Source organism: Phocoena sinus, chromosome 10, assembly GCF_008692025.1.
Source record: "Phocoena sinus isolate mPhoSin1 chromosome 10, mPhoSin1.pri, whole genome shotgun sequence".
Classification (NCBI taxonomy): domain Eukaryota; kingdom Metazoa; phylum Chordata; class Mammalia; order Artiodactyla; family Phocoenidae; genus Phocoena; species Phocoena sinus.
Genome location: NC_045772.1, coordinates 64,319,265 through 64,329,709, shown reverse-complemented (window position 1 = coordinate 64,329,709; position 10,445 = coordinate 64,319,265). Strand labels below are relative to the sequence as shown.

At 55.7% G+C, this 10,445-nt stretch overlaps 1 protein-coding gene across 2 annotated transcripts; it reads left to right on the top strand.

The window, feature by feature from the left end:
- The first annotated feature begins 3,516 nt into the window (after positions 1-3,516).
- Positions 3,517-7,084, top strand: PRPH (peripherin). Of its 2 annotated transcripts, none has more exons than XM_032645695.1 (9): positions 3,517-4,106; positions 4,480-4,540; positions 4,708-4,803; positions 5,175-5,342; positions 5,444-5,569; positions 5,660-5,880; positions 5,986-6,035; positions 6,284-6,363; positions 6,621-7,077. In XM_032645695.1, exons 1-9 carry the CDS (start codon positions 3,565-3,567, stop codon positions 6,684-6,686), a joined length of 1,410 nt encoding a protein of 469 aa, XP_032501586.1. In that variant the 5' UTR covers positions 3,517-3,564; the 3' UTR covers positions 6,687-7,077. The 2 variants fall into 2 exon arrangements, with proteins under 2 accessions (XP_032501586.1, XP_032501585.1); XM_032645694.1 differs by having other exon boundaries at positions 3,524-4,106; positions 6,618-7,084.
- The last annotated feature ends 3,361 nt before the right edge of the window (positions 7,085-10,445 follow it).

Genomic DNA, 10,445 nt, shown 5'->3' with positions numbered 1-10,445 from the left:
GAGCGCAGGCTCAGTAGTTGTGGAGCACGGGCTTAGTTGCTCCACGGCATGTGGGACCTTCCTGGACCAGGGCTCGAACCCGCGTCCCCTGCATTGGCAGGCGGATTCTTAACCACTGCGCCACCAGGGAAGCCCCACCCTGGGAATCTTATCCATAAATACCCCAGCTCCAATCACGAATTCATGCACCCTGCTCTCCGAAAACAACTTCCTACCCTCTCAGTGCCTCTTTCAGTTCCTTGTACTGTGACTGGTCTTTGGCCTTGCCTGGAAGTCCAGCTATGGACCTCTTTACTCTCCCAATACCCCACCCTCTCTTGTCTACACACCCCTCCTCATCCAGCTTTGAGTCCATGGCCTGTCATTTAGCAGCTCTCTTGCCAGTAACCTAAACTTCATTGCTTACCTGCCTTGCAAACCTCTGGATACAATGGTTATTTCTCTTTGAGCTTTCGCCAGGGCAGCCAAGGACAGCAGAAGGAGGAGGGGTAATAATAACACTGGCTAATACTTATATGGCGTGTGTTATGTGCCAAGCACTAAGTGCTTCACATACTGGAACTCAATTCCTCCTCCAGCACTATGGGCTAGGTACTATTATTATCATCCCCACTGATGGGCAAAGAAAATGGAGAGAATAGAGGTTAAATCACTCAACCAGACTCAAAGCATACAGCTAATTAAGTTGAGGAGCCATGATCAAACCCATGCAGTCTGTCCAGAGTCCGTGTTTTGATCAGTATACTATTTGCCCAGTGCACTGAGGCCACCCTTCCCTCCTTCCATCAGCCAGGAAGTACTGGGTTCCTGCCACCCCGGTCCAGCACTGCTCTTAGTGGGGACCATCCAAAGGAAGTCCAGATCCTTCTTCACTGTACTTGGGGGCTGACGATTTGTAATAGTAGTAATAGTAGTAGTAATAAATTAACAAGTTTTCAGCTTTTATTACGTGTGTCCTAAGTATTTTACATGTATTTATTTAACCCTCTCAACAACACTATGAGGTGGAAACTACAATTTTCCCCCTTTTGCTGGAGCCCATGAGAGGACATAGTAATGAGACTACATTTGTACAACAGAGTGTTGGAATCAGATGGGAAGCTTGGTAGCTGGATGCCAGAGCCCTGGCTCTTAACCGGGACCCTTCCCTACTTTTCTTCCGGCCACATGACCTCCCAGGCCCAGCTCTTTCTGAGGAGGGGGGAGGAGTCTTCTCTGCATTGCCAGCAGGCCTGGTTCCCAAACCCAGGCCAGACCCTGGCCTTACAACTCCCAGAGCCCTGCCGAGGTGGTCCTGGTTCCCTCTACTCTGAGGCTTCTGGGTGGTGAGCTGGGCGCTTAAGCAGGGGAGAGGATGGGAACCCCACTGGTAATTCCCCAGGGCCAGCCCTAGAGGCCTCTACTCTGAAAGGCCCAGGTCTGCCAGCAGTTCCCTGTAAAAATAAAGCCTGAGCTCATCCTCCCCAGGCCTCACCTGTCCCTTTGCGTGAAGTACCAGCTCAGACTCCCAGTTTGTACCCGGAGGACAGCAGGCAGGGCAGGGCAGGGCCTAGGCTGGAGTGGATGGGGCTTCAATGGCAGCTGGGGCTCAGAGCCCAGGGCTGCAGCAGAAAGCACTTAGCTTCCCCACTCCCCTCCTCACACCTATCAAGCCCCCTCCCCCTAACCCAGGCAGGACCCTACCCCTCCCCACTTCCAAGAGTTAGTGGCAACCCGCCCTGGTTTATCCATCCCACCCCTCTCTCCCATCCTCCCTCTTCCCATTCCCCTGGCAACCAAACCAGATTCATCAAGGAGAAGGACCTGGCAGCTGTTCAGGGAGAGACTAATAGCCCAGAAGGAAGGAGGGGCCTGGAGAGGAGAGGAAGGCAAAGGCGGTAGGGATGTGAGCCTGAGGGCGTTGGCCCATCTCAGAGGACACACAAAGGCGGGGAGGCTCCTCTGCCCTGCAGTGCTGAGGGGATGGCCAGCCAGGGAGCCGCCCTCCTCATCCCCTCAGCCAGAGGTGCAGCCCGGAGCCCCAGACCTGTTTCCCCAGACGCCCAGCTCTTGTCCTCAGGGCCAATCCTACGCGGACCTGTCCTTACCGGAGAGCCCCGGAGTCCCCAGCAGCAGCAGCCCCTTAGCTCCTGGCAAGCCCAACAGGCCTCAGCACCTCGACTCCTGCAGACCATCCAAGCTGCCTCTTTCCACTCCTGGGCAGCCTGTGCCTGCGTTCTGGAAGCCGTTTGACATGCAAAGGCCAGACATCAGCCTCCCTGCTAACTCTGGGGTGGGGGAGGGTAAGAAGGGCCCTGTGGTTGGGTGTGGCCAATGTGTGCGCTCACAGGTGCACGGTGCTATTACACATATGCGTCTGTGGCTCTGTGCTGGGCCTTTTTCTCCTCTTTCAGTCCCTGAGCCTATGGGGATGGGCACTTTCTCTTTCCCCTTCTCTTCCAATCCAGCCCTCCTCTCGCTGGGTACCTGCAGCTCCTCAGCACTGGAAACAGGTTCCTGCCAGTGTGTCCATCTCTCAGCCTTGGCAGCAGCTGCTACCCCTCAGCCCCCTCCCCTTCCTACTTCAGGAATCGCCCCCGGTTCCTGTAAGGCCCTGACTGAGCAGCAGTGGGTTGGGGGAAGGGAGTATCCAGTAAAGCCAGACAGCACACGCTAGCTCACCCAGTTCAGCCTCCGGCATGGCACAGAGCCTCCCAAGTGGGACCCAGAGCTGGGCCTAGTCACCCTGAGCCCCCTCTGATGCGCCCGCCTTGTTGGGGCCTGGGGTAGATTTGGGATCTGTGTCTTTAAGGCTGAGACATCAGCAGGCAACCTCCTGGCCAAGTGTCCAGGGGAGGGGGAGGGGAAGAAGCAAGTCCATTAGCAGCAGAGCTGGCGCCAGGCAGCAACCCTTCACAGAGCCCTGGGGATTTCAGGGAGAGCAGCCCTTCCTCACCCACCTCAGCTGCTTCTGCACTCCCGTCCCCCAGATCTCCCTGGGTGTGGTGACAGAGGGGGCAGCTGACAGCATTTGAAAGCAGAGCCTAGCCTTCAGGGGCCATGTGGAGGCACAGCCTCTGGGGCCTAAGCCAGGCCAATTCTCCCTGCACCTGGGCTGCGTCCTCCCTGCCCATGTACCAGAAGCCTGCCCTTTAACATACAGTCCACCTAGCCCCCAGTTTTTACCAGCTCTTTCAGGCAGGGACCCCAGTTCCAGTGAGGCCCTCCCACCCTAGGCTCCAGCTCCGGATATTTGCTCGAAGGCACTGACCCCCCCAACACCCGAAACCCCCTCCCGCCTCCCTGTGGCCTGTGGTAGCCATCCCTGTCTCCTTCCCCACCAGCAACTGGGGGAATCATGTAGGCAGGGCGCCGGCAACCAGGGAGGGAGGGTGCGGCGCTCCTGCAGCTCCGCAGGGGTGGGGCGTACCCCTCCCCACATAGCCCCACCGTCAGGCCAGTGGGAGGAGCAGCCCATGCCCCCCCTGAGCCCGCAGGGCTATAAAGCCGCCTCGCAGCGGTTTGCGGCTCCTTCCCAGCGCCCGGACAAGCTCTGTCAGCGGTGACTCCCCATCCTCGGCCGCCATGAGCCACCCGTCGGGCCTCCGGTCCGGCGTCAGTTCCACCTACTACCGCCGCACCTTCGGGCCACCGCCCTCGCTGTCCCCGGGGGCCCTCTCCTACTCCTCCAGCTCCCGCTTCTCGAGCAGCCGCCTGCTGGGCTCGGCGTCCCCCGGCTCCTCCGTGCGCCTAGGCAGCTTCCGCAGTCCCCGGGCGGCCGCGGGCGCCCTCCTGCGCCTGCCCTCGGAGCGCCTCGACTTCTCCATGGCTGAGGCCCTCAACCAGGAGTTTCTGGCCACGCGCAGCAACGAGAAGCAGGAGCTGCAGGAGCTCAACGACCGCTTCGCCAACTTTATCGAGAAGGTGCGCTTCCTGGAGCAGCAGAACGCGGCCTTGCGCGGGGAGCTGAGCCAGGCCCGGGGCCAGGAGCCGGCGCGCGCCGACCAGCTGTGCCAGCAGGAGCTGCGCGAGCTGCGGAGGGAGCTAGAGCTGCTGGGCCGCGAGCGAGACCGGGTGCAGGTGGAGCGCGACGGGCTGGCGGAGGACCTGGCGGCGCTCAAGCAGAGGTCAGGGGACAGGGCCGGGGCTGGGCGGCGGCCGTCGAGGCGGCCGTCAGAGGGAGTGGCCCGCCTTATCCACCTGGGCGTGTGCAGGCAGCATCCTCGCCGGCGGGCAACACCCCCAACCCCCGTCTACCACTTTGCTGAGTCTCTGCGGAGGGGAGGAAGGGGGGGTGACTATGTCTCCCCTGTGTATAAAGGGGCCACATCTCAGCTCCCAGCAGGTTAAAGGGAAATACGGGGCAAGTCCATCAGGCAGCCTGAAGGCCCCTCCTCAGAGTCCTGGGCAGTAGCAGCCTCTGACCCAGATCCTGGGGGTCGCGGTCTTACGGCTGGGCAGTGACCCCGGAGCTCAGCTTCTGCACACCCCTCCCACCAGGCTGGAGGAGGAGACTCGCAAGCGCGAGGATGCGGAGCACAGCCTCGTGCTTTTCCGTAAGGTGAGCTCGGTCTCCCCATTCCTACCCCCGGCCTGCGTATCCAGGGTGGCATCTGTGGGCAAAGGGAGGCGACCAGAAGCCTCCAGAGGCAGACAGGGAGGGCCAGGCTCTTCGTCAACCTAAGCAACCCCTCCCTGCTCTCGAACCCCTACTGCCACCCCGTGAAGGACGTGGACGACGCCACCCTGTCCCGCCTGGAGCTAGAGCGCAAGATTGAGTCTCTGATGGATGAGATTGAGTTCCTCAAGAAGCTGCACGAGGAGGTGGGTGGACCCGGGTGTCAGGAGGTTGGGGGTGGTCTCGTTGGAGCTGGAGTACAAGCTCTGGAAGAGACTGGCGAGTGGACCTGAGGAAGAGAAGTGAGATTCGTAGGGTAGACGCAGGCTCTCAACCCCCTCTACAGGTGGTTTGACTCACACCCCTGCGCCGCCTGGTGGCGAGCAGCGGAGCTGCACCCCCGTAACCTGGCCAGAGGCTTAGTACCGGCGTGGCGCGGGCCGTGCAGTACCAAGCGCGCCGCACTCCCTAGCGCCCCCTTCTGTTCATTCAAGTGTTTCTTCTCTTTTCTGTGCGCCAACCGCGCGGCCCGCGTGGAATCTGCGCGATGAACTCGGCCTCTCGCCCTGGGCGGCAGGAGCTGAGAGACCTGCAGATGAGCGTGGAGAGCCAGCAGGTGCAGCAGGTCGAGGTGGAGGCGACCGTGAAGCCCGAGCTGACGGCGGCGCTGAGGGACATCCGTGCCCAGTACGAGAGCATCGCAGCGAAGAACCTGCAGGAAGCAGAAGAGTGGTACAAGTCCAAGGTGCCAGGGCACGGGAGGGTTTGGGAGGACCTGGAAGCGTGGAGAGCTGGGGGGAGGGCGCATCTGGTCCACTCACGGCCGGGTTGCCCCCCTGGCCGCAGTACGCGGACCTGTCTGACGCCGCCAACCGGAACCACGAGGCCCTGCGCCAGGCCAAGCAGGAGATGAACGAGTCGCGACGCCAGATCCAGAGCCTGACGTGCGAGGTGGATGGGCTTCGCGGCACGGTGAGTACCAGGCTGCGCGCCCCCGCCCAGCGGGTGGAGGATGAAGGCTGCTCCCCCCATTGACGCCCCCAATTCACCCCCAACCCCCAGAACGAGGCGCTGCTCAGACAGCTGCGGGAACTGGAGGAGCAGTTTGCCCTGGAAGCCGGCGGGTACCAGGCGGGCACCGCACGGCTCGAGGAGGAGCTGCGGCAGCTAAAGGAGGAGATGGCGCGACACCTGCGAGAGTACCAGGAGCTCCTCAACGTCAAGATGGCCCTGGACATCGAGATCGCCACCTACCGGAAGCTACTTGAGGGCGAGGAGAGCCGGTGAGAGGCAGCGGGTCGGATAGGGTTTGGTCAGGGCTTGCGGGGGAGGAGTGGGGGGGAGGCCAGCGGCTCACAGGAGTAGCTGACCGAGTGCTTCGCCCCCAGGATCTCCGTGCCAGTCCATTCCTTTGCATCCTTAAGTATAAAGACGACTGGTGAGTCTTTCACGTCTGACTTCCAACTGTCTGTCCCCTTGTCCATTTCTGCCCTGACTGGACTCTTACTCTGGCTCTGCTCAGGGATTGGTTCTCTCCGTGAACTTCTGAGTCCTGGTCTACACTTGCCTTCGCTCCTCAGGCTCTGCCCCTCCCCGCCCCTCCCTCACCTCCCAGACGGTGTGAGGGCTTAAAACAAGAGAAATCCCAAGCCTCCTCCCTTCCACCTCTCACCTTGCTTTTTCCAGTGCCTGAGGTGGAGCCTCCCCAGGAGAGCCACAGCCGGAAGATGGTTCTGATCAAGACCATTGAGACCCGGGATGGGGAGGTAAGATGGGTCACTTGAGCGTAGGACCCCATCATTTCTCATAGTATTTCTGAGCCCCAGCCTGGCTGCAGGTAATCTTAGGGTGTTTGTGGGTTAGTGATTCTTGGGGTGGGAGTGAGACAGGGAGATGGAGGTGGATGGTCGGACTGGAGCCTCAACTGGTTATGCCAGGGAGGGGGGACACCGTGCCACAAAGGAGCTGGAAGGAGAGTGGTGCTGAATGGTTTGTGCACCTCACATGCCTCGGCCCCCAGCAGGTGGTGACAGAGTCTCACAAGGAGCAGCGCAGTGAGCTGGACAAGTCTTCTACTCACAGCTACTGAACTTGTTGGTCCAGAGCTCCCTGACCCTGCCCTAGACCTCTAAGCCCCAATCCTAACACGTTCCCGAATTAGTCTCCTCCCCCTCTGCATGTGTCCACCAGATGGCTCCGGTCACCCCTTCCCTGGCCGTTACCAAACCCTACCCAGCACCACAGCTGGGCCTCTCCATGCCCACAGAGACATGATCCATATGTTTCTCATTTCTTATCTTGGTAAGAGTCTATATGTTCCCCCATTTCTTGTCCTGGTAAGAATCTATATGTTCCCCCATTTCTTGTCCTGGTAAGAGGCCACCCATCCGGATGCGTCTACTCCTGCCACGACCCCAAGATTAGTGGGTGGGTCAGGGTCTGAGTTTCACTTTTAAATCAAATAAAACTGCTATCAAGGGAACCCTCTCCAGTGGTGATCATTTTGTAATGTATAAAAATATGGAATGACTATGTTATACACCTGAAACTAATATAATATTGTAAGTGAATTATACTTTGATTTTTAAAACATCATAAAATAGTAAATGGGGGCGGGGCAGGGGGACCCTCCCTAGTGCACTTGTGTCTGTGTCATGGGAGTGTCAATGCAAAGGAGGCTCAGCGGTATTTTCCCCCTGCCTCAGGTCAGTTCTCTTCTGACTCCCACTATCTCGGCATCTATGACTCCTGTCTACCCCTCTGGTTTTCCTCCTACCTCTCTGTCCATTCCTTCTCAACTTCTGTGCCCCATCTGCAGCCCCAGATGTCCGAAGCAGAGCCCCTTACCTCGCTTTCCACCTTCTGCAGTCACGTTCTTCCTTCTGGATTCCCCGCCCTAAGATGAAGGCACCACTAGGACTTCCGTGGCCCCAATTAGAACTCACCTCATCTTATACTCCTTTCTTTTCTTCACCTACCCCCAATTCTGTTAATTCTACTTTATAACACTTTCAAGGCTGTCTGGTTCTCCCCATCTCCACTGCTACCACCCTAGTCCAGGCCACCATCATCTCTTTTTTTAAAAAAAATTTTATTTATTTTTGGCTGCGTTGGGTCTTCGTTGTCGCGTGCAGGCTTTCTCTAGTTGCGGCGAGCGGGGGCTACTCTTCGTTGCGATGCACGGGCTTCTCATTGCGGTAGCTTCTCTTGTTGTGGCCCATGGGCTCAGTAGTTGTGGCTTGTGGGCTCTAGACTGCAGGCTCAGTAGTTGTGGTGCACAGGCTTAGTTGCTCCCCGGCATGTGGGATCTTCCCGGACCAGGGCTCGAACCCGTGTCCCCTGCATTGGCAGGTGGATTGTTAACCACTGCGCCACCAGGGAAGTCCCGCCACCGTCACCTCTTGCCTGGGTTACATTGTCTGCCTCAGTGGTCTTTTCCCCTGGCCTGGCCCTGCCACCCACCTAAACCTATTCATCACACTTAGCCAGCAGATCAAATTCTGCTGCCACCACCCCACCCCTTGCTTGAAAATGTCTATTTCCATGCTGTCCTCCAACTCCATTCCATCCTACCCTTGCCTTGAAGTCAAAATTTACTTCTGAATTTAGAATGATCTTTTTCACTCAATTATAGTGCTAGGTGCAGGGAGTAAGCCAGAGTCCCTGCTCTCAAGGAGCTCACAGTCTGGGTGGGGGACATAGATAAATAAGCATACAATTCCAACCTCGTGACGAGTGATGTGATTGGGATAAGGAGATGGTGTTGTGGGAACATGAAGAAGAACACCTAACCCAGCCTTAGGGTAGAGATGGCTTCCCAAAGGAGGCACCATCACAGTGAGCGCTGGAGAATGAACAGCAGTTATTCAGGTGAAGCAGGGAGAGGAAGAGGACTTTCTAGGTAGATACATCAGCCAGAAGACAAGAGGGAGCATGTCTGGAAAGTGAAAGTAGTTCTATGTTGCTGGAATGAAGGCTAGAAAGGAAGGAATTGCATTGAGGTTGGAAAGATGCAGTGAGGGCCAGGTCACCGAGGGCCTTATATGACATATGAAGGCAGTTAGAATTTATTCTAAGGAAAAGGGAAAGAAAAGGGTTTAATGGGTGAAGTATTCAGATTTGTATCTTAGAAAGGTCACTCTGGCTGTGGTGTTCAGACACAGTTGGAAGGAGAAGGAGGACTAGTTCAGAGACTGTGCAGTGAAACATGCAAGAGATGGTGGTGGGCAAAGAAGTGGATGGATTTGAGAACTATTCGGGGGGTAGAATCTGCAGTTCCTAAGTGGGGATTGTCAGTGTGAGGGAAAGGGAAATAGCAAAGATTACCCAAGGTTTTGAGTTGAACACCCAGGCAGATGGTGGGACTTTTCACAGAAACAGGGAAGATTGGTATAGGGAGACAAGGGGGCCCAAGACGACAACATCAGTTTTAGACTTACTGAGTGTGAGATGCCATGGAACAGCCAAGGGGAAGGGCTGGCAGGCATTTGTGTCCACAGGTCTGGAGTTCAGGTGTGATGGAATATTTTGAGATGCTGAATCTATCAGGATGCTTTCTGCTACAAGTAACATACAACCTCATTTTTTTTTTTAAAAAGAAAGTAAACTACTTCATGAAACAAGGAGCCAGAGGTAGGTGGGCTCTGAAGTTGGTTGATTCAGCAACTCAATAATATCACCGACCCAGGCTCTGTCCATGGTTCTGTTCAGCCTTTCTCCTTGGAGGGAAGTTTCATCCTCGGGATGGTTCTCCTCATTGTCTGAAGGTGGGTGCCAGTAGCTACTGCGTGATGCTTCTGTCTTCATATTCAGTGGAAGAAAGAGAAACCCCTCCTCCCGAGGATGAGATATAAGTCCTTTCCTTCAGACCGTCTGGCAAGGATCATTGGTGTGTCCGCTCCTGGAGCAGTAACAGTCATCACTGACTTGGGCTAATTGTCTGGTATGGAATGGACATTGGGGATCAACCACAATGTCCATTGCAAATATTACTCAAGCTTCCCACCCTTTTCACCCTCCACCCCTTGCCTTCTCTCCTTTTCATTCAATAGCATTTCTTATCTCAGAGGAGAAATGTCACTGAAGAAAAGCAGACAAAAGCTGTGGAGTTTCAAATATTTAGATTTTCAAGTGAGCAAAATTTCCAGTTTGGAAACTTTCACATCAGAGTCTGTGGCCTGTGACTTGTACTGGATAGAAGGAAGAGTTTGAGCTGGGTTTCTCAGGTGTCCCACATGAGAAAAAAATGAAACCACTCAAGAACGGTGTATTAAGTGAGAAAAGAGAAGTGCCTTGGGGAGACTCGTAGAGGAGCAGAGGAGGTGAATCTTGAGAATTAACTGGCAGAGAGGTAGGAGGCCTCAGGAAGCCAGGGCAAGAGAGAGCTTTCCAGAGGGAGTGGCTAGCTGTGTCAGAGGATGGTGGGAACCCAGGTTAAGTAACGGGTGGGAAATGTGGGATTTATCAGCAAGGAAGATGTTAGACCTCAGTGAGGGCAGCTTCAGGGCAGGGTAGGGTCAGAGACAAACATGGTCAACTGAAGAGCGAATGAGAGATGGGGAAGTGGAGAGCAGACTACTCTCATGAGATGTTTGATTGTTAAAAGAAAAGAAAGAACCAGAGCAAGAAAGATCTGTGTTGGAGAAGTGAAATTTTGAAGAAAGGAGAGACTGCACCAATCGTTTTCAAGCTGCGGGTCATGAAACATTGTAATAAAAATTATTGGGTCAAGACAAACATTTTAAAATAAAAAGAATAGAAAACTCTAGGGTATGGTGAAACTGTCATTTTCAGTGTATGTATGTGTGTTCTGGGTTTTCATGTAAAATACATTTTTTTATCTTGGATT

Excerpts from the sequence above, each read along its gene's own strand:
- PRPH (XM_032645694.1), top strand. The coding sequence starts at position 3,565 with ATGAGCCACCCGTCGGGCCTCCGGTCCGGCGTCAGTTCCACCTACTAC. Across the intron at positions 5,343-5,443 it reads AAGAGTGGTACAAGTCCAAG|TACGCGGACCTGTCTGACGC; the intron begins GTGCCAGGGCAC and ends CCCTGGCCGCAG. Across the intron at positions 6,364-6,617 it reads TTGAGACCCGGGATGGGGAG|CAGGTGGTGACAGAGTCTCA; the intron begins GTAAGATGGGTC and ends CTCGGCCCCCAG.